This window comes from Coturnix japonica, chromosome 5, assembly GCF_054131305.1.
Source record: "Coturnix japonica strain WE chromosome 5, WE-NBRP24, whole genome shotgun sequence".
Lineage (NCBI taxonomy): Eukaryota > Metazoa > Chordata > Aves > Galliformes > Phasianidae > Coturnix > Coturnix japonica.
The window spans coordinates 3,396,066-3,420,859 of NC_140667.1; the positions used below are offsets into that span (position 1 = coordinate 3,396,066).

A 24,794-nucleotide genomic window follows, 5' to 3' on the forward strand; every position below is an offset into this window, starting at 1 on the left:
TATTAACGCTGTATTTGGGGGTCTTATGTGTGATGAAACAGAGTTTTTATGCTTCTAGAAATATTTTACAGATTGAAACAGATTCATGAGAGATACGACCAGGAGTGTATTTAAGAACAGGTAAGCACAAAGCCTAGCTTGTTTGCCTTAAGTTCAGCTCGTGTGTATGCCCTGTTAGGTTATGAAAATTGATAAGGAGATGATAGAAAGCATTAGCATGTATGAAAAAGGCAACTATTCTCACCTGCATACATAGATCTACAACAGCTAACAGTCATGCTCACAAGATGCTACAGCATCATTCCAGTGTGGCAGGCTGAGCAGTGTGTTGGAAGTCAAAGTACTTCATAATAAAAACTATCAGAAGCAGATTGAATTCAGGAAATCAAAGTAAAATGCTGTCTAGAACTAACAATGTAGATGGAAGCAGTGTAATGAGACAAAATTCTTGCAGTCAAGGAATGGGAGATGAAATTTCCTCCTTGAAATGCAGTAGTCTGTGGCACCGTGGGATGTAAAACACAAGCAAATGGAAGTAAACAGAAATGTGAAGCAATAGGAGCACTTTATTGTAGCTTGAAAATGTACAATAACAAAACTTAAACTCTATATTCTAAGAAGACTTGCTTTATCTTCAGAAGGATCTCCCTTTTAGAGAGGGAATTTCAAATACTTCTAAACTGTGTCAAAGTGAATAATATCTACTCTGCCTTAGAAATAACGTTGAAGTCTTCAAAACACTATGAGGAAACTGGCCTAGATCAAAAGACTCTGACCCTTGTGATTCATAGGGTATCTCTGTCCGAATGGGACAGTATGGTGACTCTTTAAAGTCTGAACTGTGGTAAATACTAGTATAAGAACCTGACTTGATCACTGTACCTTTTTTAAGCTGTTCTAAGAGTTGTCCTGCAAGATGGAAAGTATCTCACGAACGCCCTATGTTACAAGCTGTAGGTGATGGCTTTTGTTTTACTTGACAACTATTATCTGCTGACATCAGCAGCAGATTGACTCTGTTGCATCCGCTTCTTTTCACTCGCATTCTTTCTTTTCCACTTGAGTGAGGCCACCAAAACCAATTCCTTTGGGGCCAAAGTTCTTTGCGTAGCAAACTGCAAAAGAAAGGAAAAGGTAAAGAGTATTGTGAATGCTTCCCTAAGTGGCTTTTGTGATTTGTTGTTATCGAGCAATGCAGCAAGGCAAATCACAACGGCAATATTAGGTCTAAAAGGAATAATTCTTACCTTTACAGTAGAGCTCTCCATCTTTGTCTGTAACGTTTGTAGATTCCAAACTCTTTCCACAGATAGCACAGCGGAAGCATGTTTTGTGCCAAGGCTGAGGGGATGAAGGTGGTTTGTTATATTACAGAAGATGCAGAGCTAGTGGATGCAAGGAACAGCTGTTGCTTCTTGTTGTGCGGTGAGGTTAATTTTGTCTTCCTGGGCTTACAAGTTCAGTACTTTTAGATTAGTTTTAGGATCTTATTTAATGATCCTCTTGTTGTTGGAACTCTGGTAAAAAGCAGAGAGCTGTAGATAACGCTCTCCTTGGCCACATCATGATGTGATAATGAGTAAGAGCTTCTAGAGCAGAGGGCCAGCATATCACAGTGCTGTTTTTTCTGGTCATAGGATCTCTTTAATATATCTGCATTTGCCACTACAAATCAATGTTTAGATTATAACTGTCCCAAGAGATGTTATAGCAGGATGACAGCAGGAGCCACAAAGGAAGGGTTGACCCTCAGACCTTAAGATGCAAAATGTTGTAGGCTTATGGAAAAGCATAGCTTCAATGTGACTTGAAATCTGACAGTCAGTACATTGGATGTTTTGCTTATTCAACCTTATGTTTTCTTCATCAACCAGGCAAAATCTTCAAGGGTTATTAGTTATAGGTAATCAGTGTAGGGGGAAAAGGGTTTGTTTGTATTTTTAGTAACCTTTACTTACTTTTCCTCCTCCCATTATCTTCTCTGCAGCGTACACTGATTTGCCACAGCGGGGACATTTATCCACATCAACCACCTTCTTGGCAAACTTGGAAGGGTTAGTTGGTGTAGAAGGGCGAGCAGGCTTTGGTGATCCCCTAAAACACAAGTTTGCTGTGTTAGGGTTGGAAAAGACTGCTAAGATCAACAAGTCCAGCATGGAAAAGACACTGTTACAGAGTCAGGAAATCATTGTGATTGGAAAATACCTCTGGTACAGGGTACCTGAAACAGCCCTGAGTGACAGGTAGCACCAGGCAGACACATGGTGCTGCCATTAGGGTTGGACTCACTGTTGCAGGTTCAGGCCCAGATGGTCCCCAGTGTCAGTGCTGAGACATCCAGCCCCTTGTCCAAATCCAACTCCTTTGGGCCCGTATTTCCTCCCGTAGCAAGTCTTACAGTAGATTTCAGATTCATGAGCTGCCACTGTGGTGCTGTCCAGAGCCTTCCTGCAAGCCACTGCCAGAAGGAAGAGAGGCATAAAGGGTAAATATCAGTAGACCTGGGGACAGAATGTGCCGTGACAGTGGCACACAGTAGAGTGCAAGTTGTACCCTCTATGTCACTGCTTTAAATCTAGACTCTGGTTGAATGGACCTGAAGTCTCTGAGTGCGAGCAGCTGCTTGTCTTGGTAGGCATGTGTCCCTTATCTGAGAGGCATGGATGGCACGTGGAGCCAAGAGCCATTGCTAAGGCCACTCTTATGTCTGCTGAGTCTCATCAGATGGGTATGGAAGGCAGGTTGATCTCTTAAGTTCTCTGCTGTGCTTCGCAGATCTGAAACCTGATCTGCCTTCAATGAGTGGATTCTGTTACCAGGCAAGTGAGTCTCCTTGCTGCTTACGCCTGGAAACTGAGACAATAATGAATGGGGAGAAAGCAATAGTGATGCTGTGTGTGTTTGGTGTCTGCATACACTGGGAGCTGGGAGTGTGGCAGCCCCCACCCCATCAAGAGAGATGCTCTTTAATTACAGAAGGCCCTCATTTGATTCCTTTTAAACATACAAACTGTGGTCTCTTCAGCTTTGAGATGGTCATTATGTTTGCTGTGGGAGTTAGAGGATGCTGGAAACTTGAGCAGTAAAGTGTTTCTATTTCTGTCATTGTAGGGACAGAGTATCAATTCACTGCAACAGATGGAGCAAAAGCCCTTCAAGTGCTATTGTTGAGATAGCTTTGGGATCTGCCACCTGCTAGCACATAGCTGGCACTGGGGGCTTTCAGGTTGATGGCATGAGGTCCCTGTTATATGTCCATCATGGCTGTGCTGTAAGTAACCTGACAGGGAAACTAGGTAGGCAAACTGTATGGGGACTAAGGTTGGAGGAATATAATCCCATCATTGATTCACTGCAAAGCCCGTGAACGTGGTATGTGATGCTGAAGGATCCAGTACAAAGCTGCTGATCAGTGTTTGCGAATCAAGGGGAAAGCAAAGCCAATTCACATACCTGGTACTTACCAGCCAGGCTTTGTTGCATCCTTTACTTTTTGACCTTAGACTTCTGCAGGGGATATATTTCTACCATCCTCTATGTTGCTTAAGACCTACCCTAAACGTCCCATGAGCAAACAGGTTGAGTTAGGCCAACCGTGAGCATCTTCATTGTGTTTCTCCTTGGATGCAAGGCAATGCAAAAGGAAGCACTGCAGGCTGTAATGGAAATAGCTGAATTACGTGGTTTTAAACTTGCACTTACTGCAGAGGAAGCAGGTCTTGTGGAAACTCCTTCCATTGCACTGGATTTCCTCAGCGTGGTACACTGTCTTTTCGCAGGCACCGCATTTGGCCCCACCTCCCCAGTTTGGCATCTTCCTATGTGAAGGGTAACCTAGAGAATCAGACTTGATGAGTAAATCCAATAGAAAAAGGTGGTACTTAACTTTATTTCCTTTCAGCTGCTATTGCCAGGTAGCCCCTAGGGAGGATCTGCTTCCTTAGCAATGGCAGTTTTCTCTGTCAGTGTGACATCCCACCATCCGGTTAATATCTGAACCAGTTCCACTGTGAAGCTGCACAGATACAGTGTGCTTACTGAGGATGCTGTCATGGAACCACGTTGGTCACTGAGCTTCGTGACTGCTGTTATAAAGTAGTGACCCCTTCCTAAGGGGCTTTTATTTGTCCACTGTTAGAAATCTAAAAGTCTGATGGTGAGAGTGTTGTGTTTCCTATTCCAGTGCCTATGGAAGTGACTTGCCCAAGGTCGTGTGAGGGAGCAGCATGAGAGCCAGCAGCTGAGCTCGGGTCACTGGACTGTGCTGGGTAAGTGCCCTGATATTGTGCTATCACGCAGCTGGAGCAGCCACAATCTGCGCTTTGCTCTTCTGGTTTGAGTCATTGTTTCTGGAAGGTCTGTGCCGTCATCTTGTCATCTGCACGTCCCGTTATCAGGATGTTGGAGCTCCTGGCTCAGGCCGCCTCTGTCCTTCTTGGAAAACCAGTCACTTTCTTATTATAGGTCTTTCAAAGTCCTGTTTGGATTTGATTAAACCCACCATGGGGTGTTCTGAACTAAGGGAAGGACTTTGAACTCTGGCTCAAGCCTGAGAATTTTCTTTAGTTTCCATATAAAAGAGTGGGGTTTGACACAGCAGCAATGTAACATAGAAGCTACTGAAAGCAGCTTCAGTTTTACCCTGCCATTAAGCTGTTTCAGACTCTATCAGTCAGTTCCCTCGCTGCTCTGACAGCTGTGAAGCGCTAATGATGCGCGGGAGAGAAAAATCCAGCTTGCCTTGAGCTGTGCTTATCTGCAGTGGCAGAAATGCGATGGAGCTGTATGGAAGGAATGGGTTATGCATTTGTTTCCTTCTTCCTCAGGAATGCTGTGGAATAACACCATTGAAGCCTTTCTCCCATTTCTGATAGGGAGCCTTGTGCTGTTACAGGCTGTGGTTTATAGACCTCTTAGAGGAACCAGGGCTCTTGAGCTAATTATGGTAACATGACTGGGTGTGCAGGCACATTTTCCATGCTGCTTTGGCATCACCTGATGGGGAGCCATACAAGAAAGAAGTCACAGTAAAACCCTTCCATGGGGGTCCTGGGATGTGCCCTGTAGTCCTGCTTTAGTCATAGAGTGAGATGTCCTGCATCAGTTATAAGTATAAAGATAAGAATTGCTTCTGTAATAGACAGCAGTGATGCCAAATGAAACAGCTGCTGGCACGTCTAAAACCCAGAATGTGCTGATGTTGGAACTAAGTATTTAGTTATGACTTAACAAATAGCAACAAACCGACCTAAAACCCACCCCTTTCCTCCCAGCATCATTTGATTCTTTTGGAAACCAAGTCCTGCAGCACAAAGGAGCTGTTCCTTTGTTCAGACCTAATGCTGTGCTATCAGCTTTGCCTCTTCTTCCACCACATCCTTCTCTCTGTGTTCCTGCACTGAGTCTAAGCCATCACAGCTGAGCTCAGGCACAGTATTTTGCACACGTTCGTGCTATTTCTATTGGGGAAAAAGACCCAAACCCTTCTATCAAATGCCAGCAGAACCCCACGTGCTGTACTTACGGTGTGGCTCGGTGTTTCTCCCTCTTCTCTTAAGCCTCAAAGGATTTGAGCTGGAGGGGTTCCTGTGCTCTTTAAAGGCAGGGGCTGCCGCTGCTGGCCCTATAGGCAGGGAGGGGAGGGGAAAGAGGAGAGAGCTTTGGGGATCAGAGCAATGCCATTGCTATCACCAAGCTGAAAATAGCTGCTGACAAAAGCCTGGCATTTTGTTCCCTTGTGTCCACTTGTGAGTAGGTGGACAACAATGCGGCCCCTCAGATGACACCTACGGCGCATTCCTGAGCGCAGCCTAATGGATCAGAAATAAAGATGAAAGCTCGATGGATCGGCGCTTGGATGTGGAACGTAAGGAGCCTGAAATGAGGGTTTAGTCATAGTCATGTTGCCAAAGATAATTTACCAAAACAGTGATAAATGTGTGTATATATATATGTGTATATGCAGGACTCCCTCCTGCTGGATACTGCCCTATGTGACAGTGAGTATCCCTCATTCAGAAAGCCAGATCAAGTTCTTTACGCCCCTTGCTGATTAAACACCATTTTCCCCTTCTATAGAATCCTTGACCAAAAAACCACCATTCAGCGTACGACGTATTACAGCAACACCAGTCATTTAATTCCATTCAACAAAAAAAAAAGTCAAAATGAGTTGGATGCAATTTTTTTGTCTGAACAAATTATTTTTACAACGCAGTATAAATAATTCTTAACTTATATAAAAACTTAATTTTTTTTGTTAAAGATTTTTTTTTTTCAAAGCTAAACTTATAAAAGAGGAGCAGCTGAACACAGGAGCACAAGAAATCCTAACTACGGCCTTTAAGGGAAGCATTCAATATGTACAGGCTCACAGTACTTTCTCTGTGCAAAACATGCACTGATTGATAGACGGTACCTTTCTGTACAGACACTTTCAGTTTACTTTGCATAGCAGAAGAGCAACGCAGAATGAGATACAAAACTCAGTTGCTTTAGATAAGCCTCGTGTAAAAACACTTAGCCTGAACTTCCATAGTAAAGCCAGTTTGAATTCTACAGCGTTCAGGCTATTCCTGTATCATTGTCTTGCCAATCACATCCAAAACACATCCCATGTGCATTGTGCTATATCAGTAATTACACTGCTAACACAGCCGGCGATCTGATGCCCAAAGATCAGTTTTCTGGCACTTCAAGTTTTCGTTGAGCAATGTGTGAGGTTCCTTGAGAGGTTGTGTCGGTACCACCTGAGGTTGCAGACAGTGACGGGGTTGTGTTTGGTCCTCCTGGTGTGCGGAAGAAGTTTTCTGTCACTGGCTGAGGCTCCGGGGCTTCCTTTGGCACAGGGGGCTAAAAGAAAAGGGAGAGATCAGTGTCAGTCCATTCTAGTTGTAGGTATGTGCAGAATGTTAGCAAACACATTTCTTCCTATCTATCAGCTCTGTGGAGAAGAGCATCCTCCTTTTCCTTGCTATACATCTATATACCCATATATATATATGTTAATAAACTGATTTGTTTTATCTCCTTCTTTCACTTCCAACTGTAGGCAATTCAGCACTACACAAACAGCTGACAGAAGGCAACAAGCAGTTTATGAGCATGTGTCATTTCTTATCCAACGTCCTCTCCAAGGCTCCTCACACCTCGTCATCCTTCAGTTCCTCCAGCTGGCTCCACTTTCTCAGCAAGTAAGATATTATTTCTCACTCAACCTATGGTTTAGCCATTGCAATACGTTGCTTCTTACCTTTTCCTCTTGTAAGGTCGCGTTTTCTGAGCTACTACGATTAGTGCTTTCTGGTTTTGATAGGATTGGGATGTGCTGAAGAACGGGGTTTGCAGGTACTTGCACACCAGCAGGCATCACTCCTATGTGCTGCAGTGTAAAGTTCAGAAGTGAAGAACTTGGGTTTGGGACTGAACTGTTATTGCTAGAATTGAGGTGGGAGTTGTTCAGTACAGGTGCAGCAGCTATAGAAGCTGGTGACAGCATGATGTTCAAGGATGTTATATGAAAAGCCGGAACGTTAACTGCTTTCAGTTCAGATGCTATCATTGGAATGACACCTGAAACAGAAAAAAACAAGCATTGGAAGGATTAAAAATTGAAAGTAGAGTCCTTGCATTGTGATTTCACAGCTCTGGTAGGATGACTTTGGCTTACAATCCTTCAAACCAGGCATCTGTGTGTATATATCCCTTGGTACTCACCTGCAGTGGGTGAGCTCTGGGTAGTGGTGTGCTGCACAGAACATATCCCAGCTTTCTCTCTATTAGAAAGAGCTGCCTTGTTGCTATGGTGAGTGCACTGAGTTAGAGGGATAAGGTACCCAGATGGAAAAAAGGTCTGAAAAAGACAATACACATTTACATCAAAGGTGCATGAAAAAAATAAGCTTTTCTTCAAAATCACACTCCCCTTGCCACTCTCTTATCCTATATCCCTCATAATCCCCAAGGCTTGGGATAGTCCATGCCTATACTGGCTCCCATCTGAAACTGGACTCAGTTTGACTCATAGCTGTGCTCTAAAAGTCCTCATCCACACAAGTCATTCAGCTGCATTCTCAGATACCCTTATGTGGATTTCTTTATTTTCTTTTAAGAAGAATGGGGAGTTCTACTGCATTGCTGGTGGACATCAAAGCATTGTGAACTAAATATTTATAAAAAACAGTCTAGGACAGTATGAGATCTCAGTATCGCTTCCATCTACTTAGTTATCTTCATCCTCTTCAATACCTTTATTGATGACCTGGATGAGGGCATCGAGTGCACCCTCACTAAGTTTTCAGATAACACCAAACTGGCTGGGAGTGTGGATCTGCCTGGGGGTAGCGAGGCCCTACAGAGTCTTTTTTTTCTAAAGCATTCTGCATAGTAATGCAACTAAAGGCAAATCTATATATGTGTAGTGATTCCAGTTCCGTTTCCTTTGCAGATTGTTCCACGTGGTCTTTTCCCAGCTAACAGCAAGAACTGCTGTGCTGTGTGGCAAAGCTCACCTCATGAGCAGGAATGGCAAATGCTACAGGTAGGTCCTGTTTAGCTTTGGCTCTGTCCTCATCTTCTGGAGCACATTCTCTTTTGTATTGCTCAGAACAACTTTCCACGCTTTGATCTTCAGATCTGCTCTGTTTCTCTTCCTGGAAGTTGTCCATTTCGTGGTTGGTTTGTGAGCCGATGGAAGGTGGTCTTTCGTGTTTATTGAGTTCTCCCTTTAAAAGAAAACAGGCACTGTAAGAGGCACGGCTATCACAGTACATCTGTAATTAAGAAGGTCACATGTTTTATGAATCAGAAAAGCAGAGTTTCTCCTGATTTCATGGCAGTTTTGACAAGCACAATTTGAAGCAGCCTAATAATTTACAGACATGGAAGCATCCGGCAACTGAGGAGTGGAAAATTATCCAGACCCCGTTTCTTCATGTGCATCAAGTGTATCTGAACCTCCTATTCTCTTTGTGTATCATGTTAACTCCACATCATATTGACACCACCACTAGGTTATAAACCAGACAGACAGAAATTGACTTACCACAGCAGTTTCAAGGCTTTCCTCATCACTTCTACACTTTTTAATCAAGTTATTCTCTTGTAGTGCTTGAGATCTCTTAAGGCACCTCTTTGATGAAGACTCAGGCTCTATAACTGGTCTTTCTTCAGCTGCCGTGGCCTTTCCTGCATCAGCTGCGGCTGTGCAATTGTCCCCTTCCTTGGCGGTCATTTCACTTAATGCTTTTGGATGAATACTTTTAATTCCTGTCACATTAGCACACGGTAGAGGCTGCAACATGAAGCTTGGGCTGTACGCTGTCACAGCGTGGGCTTGAGAAGGATGCACATATACTGCATAGGAGGCACCAGAATGAGGCTGAGGTAGGATCACTGGTGATGCTGAGCGGTGGCTCGGAGGCAGGGCACCCAATGGCTGAGTGAGAAGCAATTTTGGAGGGGGTGCAGCAGTGTGAGTGTTGGCCTTGGGAGCTGCCTCAGGCCAGGGCAGACTGTGCTCCAAAGCAGATCCTAACACGTTATTTTTCATGTCTTTTGGTCTCCTTAAAACAAGAAAAAAGTCAAAACGCATAGTTTAGTGTTTTCATGCAGAAATGTCCTGTGTAATTATTTTTTACCTTACAAAGTCAGTGTGAATTTGTATGTCTTGATGAACCGAACAGAAAACTCCAAGTGAAACCATAGCCAGGAGCAACAGAGGTTACAGGTTTTTGCAGATCACTGCCCAACTCAAATTAAGCATAGATTGAACTTAACAGTCAGTGACAAAAAGCTTCCAAACACGACACTTGCGCAAACTTACTTTGGTGGTTCTTCCAGCTGATATTGAGGAACTGCTGTGAGCTGAGACACTTTACTTGTATAAGCTGATACATTTTCATCTGTACCTGCTTCAAGGGAGAAAACAAAACCAACAGAACTGATAACGTATCCTAATGTTTAAGTGTAATTCTATCTTGAGTCTGCATTATTTCTACTTTGTTTCTGCTAATTGCAGAGCTTATTCTCGGAACACGTGTTACATTTGTTCCCGCTATCAGTCTCATAAAGCTTCAAGATTTACAGACAACATACACTTCATTTCCCCCCATCTTGTTTGTTTCTGACTTGTTCAAACAACAGGTGTTTTAACTTATTCACTCATCCACATCTTCGATCAGAAGGCAAGTCTGTATATTTAGTACAAGACTCCACATTCAAGTGAAAAACATGACTAGAAAGAGATAGACAAAGTTTTCAGCTACGTACTTGGGCTTATTTTAACTGGGCTGGTTGGAGCAGATTGGATCTTCCTTCTGTCACTTTCTATGCTTTTAACTAACTTGATTAGGGAGGGATGCCGAGTGAAGTTTTGCTTTATTCTTGAGGGAAAAAGGTTTTTTGAGCATTGCTCCTTGGAACTGGTGGGTTCTGATATCTGTGAGATGCAGGGTGCGGATGTTGTTTCAAGCCTTGTATCTAAAAAGAAGAACAAATAGAAGAGTTTGTATAGTGTATATATATATATTCAAATGTAACATTAAATATATTCAGTCATTAAAAGCAATTATTTGAGTGTGAATTATAACTATTGAAGTATCAGGCACTGGCAAAAATGGAAATGCAAGTCTCAGCATAAGAACATAAACTATGAGGCTCCTATGAGCTGCTCCAGGAAACATTGTGCTGTTCAGAACCAAGGGCAACAACGTGAACATCAAGGACTTTCTGCTTCTTTTACTCAGTATTTCAGTTAACAGCTTTCTAGGAGAGGAAAGGAAGAAATCAGAATCATCAGCACAGCAAAAGAAAAAGACACATATATGTACCCTGGGTGTTTGGTGGGACTTCGGGTCCTGTCCATTTAAATGCTGGTTTTCTGCCTCTCTCCTCTGTGACGTGAACTTTCTTGATAAGCTCGAGGCTGCTGAGAACATTTGCTATATCATAAAGTCTCCTGATTTTAGCTGAAATAGACACAAAGCAGAGCAGTTTTTAATAACAAGTCACTAACATTCTCACCTATTAGAATACATCAGCCTAGACCTCGAAGTACCTTTATGTTTGAATGGAGGGGAAGAGGAGGAAACGTGCAGGGAACCGAAAGAAGGGTCAAATAATGAAGAGACAATCAGCAGTTACAGCATTGTGAGGAAGTGAAACCCATGTTTAAGCTATCAGCAGCACTTTGACAGTATTTGGTTAGGCTTCCATCGAGTAAGTTGTGTGACCTGAACACTTATTTGCATGGGGCATCTTTGCTGAAATGATGCTGAAATGTGTGACAAGTTGCTTGGGAAATCACTACCAATAAGCAGCTCCTACTTCACACTGAAAAGACTTTCCAGACTTACATGGCATGTACGATGCACAGGTGGGTCCCTGTAAGAACTATGCAAGGTTTTGGAGGTTCAAATACCTTTATGACAGCATTTTACACTGAATGATCTTGAGCTGGATTTGCTCATTTAACTTACCCTTGATTTCAGAAAACGAACAAGCAGCAGACAGGAATAGCAGCCTTTTACTTACTTTTAAACTTGCTTTTATCCAAGTCCTCTAACTGATCTTCTCCAATCAAGATTTTAGCAGCGACTTCAAGGCTGACTATTTGAGGGGTTGATACAAGAAACAGCATCACAAATTTCTGACTCATCACTCGTAGAGACTTGTCTTTCCTGCTGTTAACAGAGGCTGCAGAAGACAAGAAAAAAGGATTAAAGCATTAAGTGACATGCCAGCTACAAACATTGTTATAACGCTGTAGAAATTTGTCAGCAGCATCTAAGCAACAAATATGTGTTTTATGATCATGTTACTCTTGGCACTACAGATATAACCTCACCAGCACGGAATTCGATTCCTGGGAGCTCCACAAAGCACATTTCTGAATGCTCATTGGAGATGAAAGATCTTGCCACCTCTTCATTATTCCTGCCATCCAAACCAAACTCCTGCTCGTACTCCCTCTTCTTGATCATCTGAATCTGCTGTGTGTATTTGTTCTCCTCTCCAACTTTCTTCAAGGTCTGCAGGGTTTTGGCAAGGTTGTGCCTGCCGTGCCAGATGTACCTGTTCTTGGCAAGGCGGCTCACCATGTGGAGGCTCTCGAGCACATTCACAATGTCATAGATACGTCGACGTTCAACATCTGAAGAGACAAAGTGCAAAGATTAACATGGCATCTCAGTCCCCTAAAATACTACTGTCGTTTACCTGAAGTAGAGTTTGCATAGAAAAATAGATCAGTTTGCTATGCTTCCCCCTCTTAATACACTTGTTATGCATTGTCTAACAGGATGTTAGCAGTACTGTGCAATAGGAGGGCGATTCATAGCCTTGTGCATGCGAGGACACGCAATAGGAATATACACCAACTTACTGAGCTCCTCAGCTACTTCATCGAGGCAAATGTAGTTGTTCTCCACAGCGCTGGGGTAATCGGGATACCGGGCCAGGAACTTATGGCACAGCAAACCCAGGCTCTTCTCTTTGCGACTGGGTTGGGATCGTTCATACTCATCTCCTGATGAGTGCTCCTGTGCAGGACAAGATGAGGACGTGAGGAGCTTTTAATGACGGGTACGTCAATCCAAATAGGCTCAAGACACGTTCCCTGCCGGCACAAAGTCCAGCGTTCAACTCTGGCCCTCGGAAATAGAACTGTAAGGACTGAGGGGCATATCAGCAGATCACCCAGTGCAGCCAGCTGGTACAGCAGGCCTATGGAACGAGATGTTTTACATCTGGAAAGCACTATAAGGAGGGTAAAGCCGACCAGCAAAGGGGCCCAACAAGCAAAGTGCGGGATGCGGTACCTGGCAGCATCGCGTTCCCTGCAGCTCCCGGCTCCGCTCGCGGCTGCGGATCTCGGGGCTGGCGGCGCTGATCAGCACCTTCAGGTTGGCGGTGGGCGTCCATGGCTCAGCGGGAAGGGCCCCCCCGGGTTTGGGGGGCGTGGCGAGCGGCTGACAGCCGGGCTGCAGCTCGGACAGGACGCGCTGCGAACCGCCCGCCTGCTTCAACGGAGTCCGCAGCGTCCCGCGGGGAGCCTGGGGATGGTTCTCCTGCGGAGAGAAGGGACACGGGAGCAGCGGGTCGGGCCGGGCGGTACCGGAGAGCTGCAGGGGGGGGGGGTCCATCGGCGGTACCTTCTCTCCGGCGCCCATCTCCGCCCCGCCGGGCTCAGGAGGAGCCGCCGCCGCCGCTCGGCATCGCCGGGCCCTGCGAGACACGGCGGGACCCGCAACCCGCCCCGCCGCCAGCCGGCCCGCGCCCGCCACCCAACGGCCCGGCCCCGCCCCGACGGAGGGCGGAGCGCTGCCGGGATCCGGTTCAAACATTTGGCGGCCGCCGCGCTCCGTGCACTACGGACACACACACACATATATATATATATACACACACATACAGACACACGCACGGCGCGGCCCCGCTCCACACACGGCGCCGCTCGATCCCGCCGCCGGTTTGAACCGAGAGCGCGGAGCCGCCGGCGGTAGAGCGGGGAACAGGCCCGGCCAATCGGCTCGCGGCAGCGGGGCGCGCTCAGCCAATCGGCGCGGAGCTGGCTTGGCGGGCTGAGGGCGCGGGATGAGGAGCGCGGGGAGGGAGCGCGGCCCAACGGCTGCGGAACGGGACGGGATGGGGTGAACAACGGGGATGAATGGGGTGAACAACGGGAATGGGATGGACAACGGGGATGAATGGGGTGAACAACGGGGATGGGACGGACATCATGGAATGGGATGGACCTGGGGGCTGAGATGGACCTCAGGAATAAGATGTACCTCAGGAATGACATGTACCTCAGGGCTGAGATGAACCTCAAGGCTGAGATGTACCTTAGGAATGAGATGAACCTCAGGGCTGAGCTGTACCTCAGGGTGCGGGGTCAGGGCTTATGTGTTGTGAAGTGCCACGAGGTGATAAGCAGAAATGTGTCATTTAATAACTGCTGTCCTTGTGAATAACGATGTCTTCAATAGCAGAGACGTGGCTCACAAAGCACACAGCCGTATGACGTTGAGCAGGGTGCTGTACTCCGCTCTGGGTCCCTATGCGCTGACAGCCCCGTTTCGCTGCAGTTCCCGCACTGACCACAAGGTGGCGCTGTAACGCGGCCTCCCCGGCAGCTCACCGCCTTGAGCCCCCGCCCGCCATTGGTCCTCCGGGCATCACGTGGCCGGCGGAGGGGAGGAGCCGAGGCTCGGGGGAGGCGGGAGGCGGTTGTCCCGGTAACAGAGAGTGAGTAGCGGCAGCGCCGAGCGGAGCCGGGCGGCCTCGCCCTGCCCTGCGCTGCTCGGGGCGCGGCACCGCCCGGCCGGGGCCAGGTACCGGGATAGGGGGGTAAAGGTGTCCGGGGGGGGGGGACGGGAACCCGCCGTTACTGGGTGCCCGCCGGTAACGCAACTCGTGTTTGATGGGGGGGGTGGTGGCTGTGTGAGCCCTATAGCTGGATATGACGGGTATCGGCCCTGCCTTGGGCTGCGGGGTGTTGCTCTCCCTGCTCCCAGGTGCTTTAAGGTGGCTGAGCTGGGAACCTGTGGCTCCAGGTGTTGTGTTTCCTTATGGGCTCATTGGCAGCACCTGCTCCTCCACGTGTCCCATCATGGACCCACAATTGGCCGCAGTGCTCTATCCAACCTGTGTGACCCCGTGGGGTGATGCACTGTCTGTCTCTCTCAGCTGTCTTTGTACATGAAGCCCCAAAAGCAAAGTAAGGCATTAAAAAGCCCCTGGAGAGGTTTGGGTGCAGTGTAACGTATTGCTAAATACATAGTTACTGTAGCAGTTCTAAGCGCTGGTGGTGGGCAATGAAATCAGTAACTATGTGTTCTTTCAATGCTTGTTTTTTCCTCGTCTCTTGTAGGTGTTTGTTTGAATACATTGAAGATGATGATGACAAACGTGCCCGGATGATTTTATATAATTAACACCTGCTCGATGTGCAAAAGGCGATTATTGCTGTGAAGTGTTTACATTGATTTATGGGAGGAAGGCGGCCTGAGAGAGGGATGCTGATAATATCAACCCAGTGGATTAAATGCACATTTACACCTTTATTGACGTATAAATTATCTGTGCCAGGAATGGACCCAAACGGCTGCTGATGGAGCAATAATGTGGCACCAAGCACTGGCTTTGGATTCAGCTCTGTAAGGCACAGCAATGGGATTCTGAGCTCAAGAAGGGAACAGAGGCTTATGGACTGGCTGCCTGTTATATTATATTATAATGAGCAGTGATGGCAAGTGAGAACTTGGAAGGATGAGGAGGAGATGTGAAGGAGTTCTCTTGCTATTTCTTTTTTAAATGACTTTGAGGTTTTTGTTGCTGTTCGTGCTATGGATTTTTAGAGAGAGCTGAGAGAGGCCGGAGGAGTGTTTGTAGCTGGGAAATGGAACCGGGCTCCGAATCCAGCCAGCATCAGAAGAGAAAGCCGGTGACACATGGACTGGAAGATCAAAAAAGGGTAAGTCACAAATGGTGGAAGGTTTCTGCTTAAATGACATGCATGAGGAACGAGCAGCAAAAGAGCTTGTGACTCTTCTGTCTGTTACAATTGCTGCTAACTATGCTCAGCTGCCTGCAGGTCTGTTTTCCTTGTTATATATTTACACCAGATAGTTGGCTTCATTGTAAGGAGTGCTGTAGTGTGAGTGAAGTGGGTGAGACATCCCCAGGACGCTGGGTAGTTGTTGGTGGAGAGGCTTCTAATGAAATGAGGTCTAGTGACTTCTGCTAAGTCTGGTTGGATCATTGATTTGTTGTTGCTTTCACTCTTATTGATATTACTAGAGAGGTTAAAAAACTGCTTCCTTGGGATCTGGCCTGTAACATCACTGAGAATGTGTCAGTGTCCTGATTGTCCTGATGATAATGTTATCGTTTATTTATCATATAGTTTCCAGACATGATTCTGACTTAAAGCAATGCAAAATACACGGTGGAACGTCAGTAATGTCAGCTGACAGATCCTATTTTGCATTGAGGAAGCCTTGTGTGTCAAGGTGTTATTGTGTTGTTTAATAATAATTGATTGCCTGTGTGTATGCAGCTGACCTCAATGAAGTTGCCATCTTGGCTTGCAAACAGCTGAGACTTCAAACTTGTTTTCTTGGCATGAATGAAGCAAATAATTACACTTGAAATGCTTGTGCTGTACATATAAATTGTGCTGTTGTCCCTGAGTGTTTGTTGATTGAAATACACAGAACCCAGTCCCTCCTATTTGGCCTTGTGTGAAGAAGAGCTTCCTTTTTTTGCATAGACGTGTGTGATTTGTGTTGCATTTGAAATAAGCTGGAAGCAGATGTGACCAGCAGCCCTTTGAGATGCTGCCCAGTGTCGGTGAGGGGAGACGTGTGTCACAACTTCAAGTCTGCTGCAGAATGAAAGTGGCTTTTCTGTTGCTCCATTAGAAATCAAAAGAGCCTGAAAAACTCTCCGATATGGGATAAAATGCAGCTGTTCCTTAGATTTAAGGAGCACAACCAATGTGAAGCTTGAAGTATATTTCTGTTGTACCGAGCACAACCTATTAAGTGATAAGCTGACAAGGACAGGGAAGTGTTTTGGGGCCAAAGTAAATCAATAAGAGCTGAAATAAAATCCTTCCATTGATTTCAGTTCTGAAAGCTGCAACTGTTGAGGCTTTTTTTTTGGGGGGGGGGTTGTTTTATATTTATTTTCCCCCTCTTTAAATATACAACTGTGTACTGTGTGCAGTGGGAAAAGCATTAGGGACCTGAGACACCAAAGTACACAATGATTGTCCGGATGCATCAAGATTAATACGCAATCACGTCTGCCTCTCCTGGCTGATAGGGATAGGAGCCCACATCTCCCATCTGCTCCTGGCTCTGGGTATTTGGTGCACATGTAGTGTTGGGCCTCTGTAAGTATAATATAACCCCAAGTGAGGCTCGGTGGCAGCTGGGATAACATCAATTGGTCATGCTTTGCTGCCATTCATTTTAACTTGAACTCCAGCCGTCATGGAGATTATTAAATTTATAATGATATATGTAAGATCCATTTTAATGACTCTTCTTGCTTGGGTGAGCTCTCTCTCTCTCACTTCTGTTTGCAAAACAAGTCTTAATGGAGTATTACATTTCATTTCCTATTGGATTTTCCAGGGAGATGTTACTCGGGAAAGCTTAGACTTGTGTTTACTGGGGAAAATAGTTTGGGAATGAAACACTGATAAAGCTTGGCCATGACTGTGGGGCTGAGTATAAACTGTGATGTTGTTAAGCTTAATGTTCTTTGATTTCTGATTGGAAAAAGCATGTGTGAGATCCAGGATCATTAGAGTTAATCACCAGCAGGCACTTCTGCTATTGAAAAATAAGACTTGTTCTGGAAGGAAATGAGACCAGGCTCATTTTAAAATCAGACAAACACTTTCTTTTATGGCAGTGTATTTAATGGGTATTAAGTCAAGCTTCTTATTTTTGAAGTGCCAAGAAATCTGTGTGTTTCTATCCCAGCCAAGGATGGATCTGGTGTGTCTAAGTGAAATAACAGGGAGCTGGGTTGGCATTTGTGGTATAGAAATGAAGCACTGAATTTTGCTTTATCTTCTTATTAAGCACACTGCTAGATATCTACATTATATTCTACTGATTAGAGCAAGGTAACGTGTGGTATCTGTGTTTATTGCCTAGTGGTGTGAGGCTTTGCTGTCTGTGCTTTGTCTGATCTCGGAGGACTGGAAGTTGTGCTGTTGGATGCTGCTGGGATCAGGAGAAGCAGGTTCTTTGTGCTTTCTATGCTGGCTTCAAAAGGGCTCTAATGTGAATGTTCAGGGTATTGTGTTGTCTAGCAGCACAACTTTTCTGGCTCTGGTAGGAATTACAAGGCTACATTCCATTCAACATGTAATAAAGCAGTGCAGAACTTTCCCCAAGTCTTCATTACTGTACATGGGGGAGCTGATACGAGGCTTTTGATGGTCTGTTGATTTTTGCCTCTGTTTTTTTGTATGGAAGCATGTAAATCCTATATCTAACCTGTCATACAGCTGCTTACGCATGGCTCCAAAACCAGATGGAGTATGTCTGGATTGACCTTATGAGGGAGTTGTGCTGGGTTGTTGTTATTATGTTTCTTTTCACTTGTTTCCTTCCAGTTATGACTGAAGGAGTCCGTCCCAACGTATTCTGGTTGATGGTAATTGTGTGATATCACACAATTGGGTTGAAAGTCCTGATTCCTGAGTCCTTCTACATGTGAATAGTCCAATAGGAATCACCAAGTAACGAGCTGGATGTGTTTGTCCATTGCACAAAGCAGGCGCCAGTCATTGCGTGTTATTTAAAAGGTACAAGTAGGTAAAACCTTTAGAGGTTGTTTTTAATTAAAGTATTCTTATAAAGCAGGCATGACTTTCAGATAACACACACCAGATCTCATTAGTGCGTGAGTTCCCGCACCATCCTTTAGCAATATGTTCATTATTATGCAAATGGATACCCCCTGGCCTTGAAGTAATTGTAAGGAATAAAATCTGGGCCACAATATTCTTCAAACCCTAAATAGCCAGGAACCTTGTATTGGGCAGCCAGATATTGCTTGTTGTGATGTCTGTGCCTGGAAGCGAGGTTGATATCCCTGAGGTCTGCTATCTATTTTGATGTTCCTGCCGAAGGAAGCGGTAAGAAAGGCAAAGGGAGAGGAAAGAAGGGGGAAGAAGCGCAGAGGAAATAATCTCTGCCATAAAAGTGGCTTATTTACTAATTTAATGCCTTATTGCAGGGCTGAGCTTACCTCAGGGGCCTTGCAGAAGGGGAGAGGCATTAGAGAGACAGACATGTATTCATCAGCATTTATTTCCATGCACCACGTGTCGGGGCTTTCTCTTTACTTGCCTGTTTCTCTGCTGTGTCTAGTTGGACAGCTGTGTTGTAAGGTCACCTACATTTGTATAAACTCAACTCTTAAATATATAAGAAAAAGCAGTAGTGGCAACGTGGAGTAGCAGTAAAGCTATTGCATTGGGAGCCTGAGTTTGATGGGGAGATGCTCCTGGGACATTCCTACAGCAATAAAAGTTGATGGGAGAATGGGTTTTATTCTCTCCTTAACATCAAACTCACTCATCTGTTAGAAAGGAGCAAAGCGACTTGCACGTGAGCCCGTCCTTGCAGCGTTAGGCAAAAATAGCGTGGTACTGAAGACTGTGATTCCTCTTCGTGCTAACTGGATGTGATGCGTGGATGTCTCTTGGGGCTATCACACGTTGATGGTAATAAATATGTACTCAGGCTTGTGTAACTATTCTTTTTTTTCAGCATTGTGCACTTAAAAAGATGTACTCGAGGGAGCTGAGGAGCTGGGGAATAGCTTCCAAGAGTGGATAATAGAATAAGTTGAGATGTCAGTACAGAAGAGGTGAGCTTGTGATGGAGAAACCTCTTCAATAGGTGGCAAGCTAGAAACCTGCGTGCTTCAAGCACTTAGCTTGCACCGTGTTTGTTTATCTTCTGAAGTCTTTCAGTTCTTCATCGTGATGACAGCAGCGACTATCAGATCTTCAGGAACTTGGAGGATTTTGAATAAACAATGTGCATCTGATAGGAGCACTCAATAAATGTAACGAGGCAGATGGAATTGCCTGTGTTTCTTGGGTTTCAGCTCAAACATCCCTTGTTGCCTTCATTGATGACTCCGTATTATGTCAAAGTAATTAATTTTTCAATATCTCAGGCTTACTGCTGTGATATTCCCCATTTGTGAGCTCTCCTTTGGCGCAGCAGGAATGAGAGTCTTACAGACCAGAGCACAGAACTGCAAGACTTTGGGTAAGGAAAACTGGATCCCAGTTAAACTCAATGGGAGACTGGCAGGAACTGGGCTTCTGTTCCATTGGCCCACAGCATAAAAGACTAGACAGTGGGAGTTTGGTTTCTGAAAGGGCTGTGATCAGCCAGAGAGCTGAAGTCTTGATCAAAATCAGTATAAAATAGTAGAATGAGTGGAAGTGGCATCAGTTATCTGATAGTTGCGTGAAACTGTGCTTTAATGTTATTCAGGCTGAGAGCTTATGTGCCATTCAATGCAGCACATCTTCGCCCAGCACCAGGAGGGATCTTTCTTGCAATCGTGTTTAATTATGGATGGGTTTGGGTACCTACTCCTCTCTGTTGCTGTGAAACTCACGTTAATTCTGTGTGCTGTCTTAGTGCTGGGAAGCTGTTGTTGCCATGACCCAGGTGCTTGACTCCTGCAGTTTCTGGTTTCTGTGATTATAATCTTTTTCTCTTGGAATTTGCCTTTCAAACCCGCATGGTTTCACTGAATGTGCTGACTTGGGGAGCTGAGGCTCAGCAGTACGAGTAGCTTGTCTTTAAACTCCTTTCCCTTTAAGCTCCTCTCCTTGACTGAATAAAAGGAAGATAAGTTATACTACTTATGTGTTAGGACTGGAACAAAACCTTCATAAATATTTATCAGGTGGGAAAATAAATACGTGGATGCGTCTCTTTAAAGTCGAATCATAAACAAAATAATCAGCTGGCAGAGGATGAAAGTTGGGTACAGGGGACGTTTTTCACCTCGTGTAGATTTGGAGTGTGGTGCAGCATGTTGAGATACTGAGCTGGATGGAAGCGTGCAAATACGTGGATTCTGTAGATAGATTATTTCTTCTGCCTTACCGTAATGAATCTTGGTTGTGTCTGTGCAGTAAGAGCTGGTGAATACAATGTGCAGAGTGACTACTTTATAATCATGGCTTTGGTCCTACGTGTATTGAACCTCTTTGAGAAGGTGCACCTACAAACCAATTAAACGTGCTGGTTAATTTCTCTTACTTGGTGTTTTTCAAGTAAGCTTCTAATTTATTTCATTATTTCAGATGGACAGGGCAACACTGTAAAGTTTTTATGCATCCTTCTATGAGCTACAATAGCAACTAAGCTTGCAGCTGTCATAGTAAACCTTTTCAGTAAGTGCACTTGTAATGTTCAAAGCAGGGAGAATTTAGTTTTCTCTTTTGGTTGGGAACATGGTTTAAGTTGGAGGGTTAAAGCCATCAGAATGGTTAAACAAGGGCAAGATTATTAATCCAGAATGGTTTTTATGTCATTGTAGTTGACTTAGAATCATACTAAGGTTGGAAAAGATCTACAAGATCATCCAGTTTAGCTGCCCATCACCAACAGTCCTCTCTAAACCGTGTCCCTCCACACAGCATCTAAATGTTCTTTGCCTTCAGGGACGTCTGTCATCACATTTATTCCTCAATGAATAAAACGCGGGCTCTGATTTAGGATATTTTGGTGGCATTTAAATAACGAGAACGGTCTGCTTTGACTTCTATTTAGTGACTGTCTGAAGTCTTTTCTGCAGATAGTGTCAGAGGGAAAATAAAACGACTGTGTTTAATAGCCTGGTTTTATCCATACTGCTTAGAGGAAGATTGTCTGTGTTCTTCAGCAAACAAATCAAAATCACACTGTAGACTCCAGGATCTTAACTGCTGTGGGTCATGTAACTGTGAGCTCACTACAGCTACAAACCCTATTGAATTCAAGGCTTTCACCAGGCAGACCTCAAGCACATGACACCCTGCCTTGTTGAACTCTGGAAGCCGACAACTGTTCATAACTATTGGCAATAACTTAATATCCATGTGTTTGTTTTGGTTTATTTCTTTCTTGGCTACCTTCCCAGATTCCATAATGATGAGCAGTCATCTTTGCAACCTTTCTCACTGTTGGCTGTGATTATCGATGTGCTGTGCGTGCTTTCATTGCATCAAAGACCAATTTTTTTGTTATTAGGATGAGAATATCTAATTAGGGAGCTAATGCAATTCGTTTCACACGCTGTAATTTAGGTATTGCTTTTGGGGAGGTGTAATGAATGCTAGTGTGCTGTAGGATCTTATAACGCTGTGGGAGCAGAGTATGAAGTCATTAATGTCTGCTGTGTGTATAAATTGTCTTCTAAACTTCTTTTGCTTCCTGGATTCCTTGGGATTTTTAGTGTTGTGACATTTGCACTGGTTATTAATGCAGAACCTGTAGTTCCACGGGTTAGATAATATCTGTGTACATATTAATTTCTATTCACGTGGCCAACGCCTGACACGTTTAATGGCTATTCTCTCTGGTTTGTGTCACGGTGACTTCATTAACCACGTTGAATTATGCTGTAAATGTTTGCAGGGCCTGTTGCTTTTAGTGCTCCGTGGGGAATTTGCATTGCAATTGATAGGGATCTGAGTACAGTATCATCTGCTATTTCAGGCCGGTTTCTGTGGTAGGGGGGGGAGATGTGTGTGTATGTCCTATAGTAACTGCTAATGTACTGCTGGGGCAATCAGAGGGACGGTTACTTTGGGGATGTACTGGTTATAGGTGGGAGGAAAATGAATTTTCTCATTTTAGATCTTGCATGAAGGGCTTTATAGTCATAGAATCATAGCATCACCAAGGTTGGTAAAGACCTAAAAGATCATCCAGTCCAACCATTCACCTATTACCAATAGCTCCCACTAAACCATGTCCCTCAGATGCTCCTTGTTCCTTCTGGACTTGTACTTAAAGTCTCCTTGCAACTCTATACCCAGCGTAAGATCCTGATCCGCTCTTCTTGTCCTTCGCAGATTAGTAGCTTGGACTGAAATATTCACGCTGAGTTGCTTTTCTATTTGTGAAGGAATTGCTGATTTGTGATATTGATTCCAATAATTTGAAAGTAATAGGAATATATTTGGCTTCTCAGTGCGTTCTTGAGGTTGGTTGTGCTGCTAGTGGAAGATGAGAGTGGCTGCTTGCCAGTCTGGCCCTTTGGGGTCACTGTACAATATGTACATAGTTGTTATGGCACAATGTGAGGGAATCCCTTCTAGTGCAGTGAGCTGGGCTGAAATACATTCTGGTGTGGGTATAATGACAGCACAGGAGCTGGAGAAGAATAAGTCTTATTATGGAGGGTTTTTGACTTGCTTAACCTGTACGGTTGGGTTGGTAGCTGAAATACCTGTCTTAGCCCAGAACAACCTGTATGACTTGTCCTTGAATATGCACCTTAAAATGTAGACCAAAAAAACCACAAGACTTTTACTGAGTGCAGGCTTTGATCATGCACTGTCGTGGTGTTCCCCACCAGATGCCTATGGCTGTGCTTTGCTGCTTTAACACGCGGTCCTCACTCCTCTGTTGTTGAGTGATAAGGTCTGGAATTGCCAGAAGGCCAGATAACGTGGCCACAATTGTACATCATTAGCAGATAGCCACAAAAAGTAGTTGCTGGGCTGTGTGTTGGGCTGCTTGGGGCAGAAGTCGGGTGTTTTGAGTGGAAGCAGAGCAGTGTGGTAAGTGCAATTACCTTAAGATGTGGCTGGCAGTGAAACTGTGCACTGAAACGCATCTATTTCTGTGTGTATTGATGGGAATATGCATGATTCATGAGGATGGGCCAGGGGAAAGAATTAAACAGGAAAGTAGAAAATGAAAGGGAGATGTTTATAGTATGCTGAACGTGTGTATATACACATGTACTTCCAAACTGTGCAATTGCTATGTATAAAACACCCTAGTCTTTCATAAATATTTGTGTGCTTAAGCCTATCATTTTGGTTTCAAGGATGTAATCTACCATAATGGATATGTTTTTAGACCTTGGCAGGCCTTGCCAAATGATTACTTTGACCAGCTGTTCTCACTACTGAAGGAGCTTTACATTTAATAAGTAAATAAGAATCACAGCCTGTTTCCTCGCTTGAGTGTAGCTGGAAGACTTGGGCAGTTGTTGTGTAATTAGCTGCCCACTCATTTTAGAGGTTAGAGTTGCAGTGAAAACAATGCATTTGTTATGAGTTTGTACTTTTAAGTATTAGCCCCAGCTGTGTTAGCGTTCATTGAGAACACGATGAGCATCATTGGAAATGGAGGGTTAGCGCTGCTTTCTAAGCTTCAGATGAAGCTCTGTTGTGTTCTCAGTGACCAAGAACAAACCCAAGGTTGAAAAGGTTAAAACAAGTTTTATTGCAGCAGTCATCGATGTATAATCACACTGTGAAGCTTGTTGATACGAGGACTCAAAGATCAAATGCATGAATTCAAGACACCTTTGCAGCTGCTCTGAAACTCTGTCATTGCAGTTGCTCCGACTCTGAGCTGAAACGATTATTTCTTCTCATAGGAGTTAAAGGAGCTTTGCTAGTGGGGAAAAAAAAAACCTTGTGCAAAGCAACATAATTGGTTTGGCAGCCTGGGATCTGTTATTTAGCAAGCCTTCCCAGTAATGCTTTATCTACAGGATGGATCCCGGATGAGAAATGAATAATCCTTTGTGTAAACACAAACAGATACTCTGTTATCACTGAGTGCAGCTATTCTCATTTAGCGAGTTGCATCTGAAATCCAGAATGGAAGATGAAAGCAGCAGATAAAGCTGAGCGTTAGCAGCAGCTTAGGACTGAAAACCTGAACAGTAGTCAAGGAAGGGCTGTAAATAATAAGGCTATAAAGAGCTAAAGATTAAGGTAAAAAGAAAGTAGAAACAAGGGACCTGGTACCAATATCAGAAACATACGGTGCCTAAGTCAGGGCAGAAGAAAAGGGAAGAGTATTTTGGATGTAACTCCTAGCAGCTCTTGTTTATGGAATAGCTGTGTCAAAAATGCAAACTTGCTTATCAGTAATGATAATTGCTAAAAATTGCTTGTTCTCAAAATAACTCGGCTTGAAATCTATTGGCAAACATCTCCAGCTATTTAAGATCAAAATAGCGTTTAATGGGTTGAAGTAATCGATAGTCCCAAAGACTTCTGA

General features: G+C 44.4%; 3 protein-coding genes and 1 long non-coding RNA gene across 10 annotated transcripts in view; 2 read left to right on the forward strand and 2 right to left on the reverse strand.

Annotated features, from left to right (window-relative positions):
* Window positions 1-17: 17 nt before the first annotated feature.
* LOC146760613 (uncharacterized) lies at window positions 18-5,891 on the forward strand. The gene is made up of 3 exons (XR_014946309.1): window positions 18-120; window positions 4,184-4,268; window positions 5,756-5,891. It is a non-coding gene; the product is annotated as an uncharacterized LOC146760613 (long non-coding RNA).
* On the reverse strand, window positions 547-5,571 carry CSRP3 (cysteine and glycine rich protein 3). Its single transcript, XM_015863374.2, has 6 exons — window positions 5,525-5,571; window positions 3,703-3,834; window positions 2,290-2,458; window positions 1,959-2,094; window positions 1,248-1,341; window positions 547-1,115 (listed from the first exon to the last, which is right to left on the reverse strand). The coding sequence occupies exons 2-6, from the start codon at window positions 3,812-3,814 to the stop codon at window positions 1,036-1,038; spliced, it is 591 nt and encodes a 196-aa protein (XP_015718860.1). The 5' UTR covers window positions 3,815-3,834; window positions 5,525-5,571; the 3' UTR covers window positions 547-1,035.
* A 226-nt stretch (window positions 5,892-6,117) lies between the features above and the next one.
* On the reverse strand, window positions 6,118-13,278 carry E2F8 (E2F transcription factor 8). Of its 2 annotated transcripts, none has more exons than XM_015863355.3 (13): window positions 13,152-13,278; window positions 12,819-13,067; window positions 12,383-12,539; window positions 11,846-12,151; window positions 11,533-11,694; window positions 10,830-10,967; window positions 10,270-10,479; window positions 9,824-9,908; window positions 9,044-9,563; window positions 8,511-8,723; window positions 7,717-7,852; window positions 7,253-7,572; window positions 6,118-6,852 (listed from the first exon to the last, which is right to left on the reverse strand). In XM_015863355.3, exons 1-13 carry the CDS (start codon window positions 13,167-13,169, stop codon window positions 6,679-6,681), a joined length of 2,688 nt encoding a protein of 895 aa, XP_015718841.2. In that variant the 5' UTR covers window positions 13,170-13,278; the 3' UTR covers window positions 6,118-6,678. The 2 variants fall into 2 exon arrangements, with proteins under 2 accessions (XP_015718841.2, XP_015718840.2); XM_015863354.3 differs by having other exon boundaries at window positions 9,824-9,911.
* Window positions 13,279-14,192: 914 nt separating this feature from the next.
* NAV2 (neuron navigator 2) overlaps window positions 14,193-24,794 on the forward strand; it is a 181,309-nt gene continuing 170,707 nt past the window's right edge. For 4 of the 6 annotated variants that reach the window (XM_085548131.1, XM_015863390.2, XM_085548135.1 and 1 more), the window contains exons 1-2: window positions 14,243-14,333; window positions 14,873-15,475. In XM_085548131.1, coding sequence (XP_085404257.1) covers window positions 15,401-15,475 — 75 coding nt within the window. In that variant the 5' untranslated portion in view covers window positions 14,243-14,333; window positions 14,873-15,400. Of the gene's footprint in view, window positions 14,334-14,872; window positions 15,476-24,794 lie in introns of all 6 variants that reach the window. The other 2 variants (XM_085548133.1, XM_085548132.1) reach the window with 2 other exon arrangements.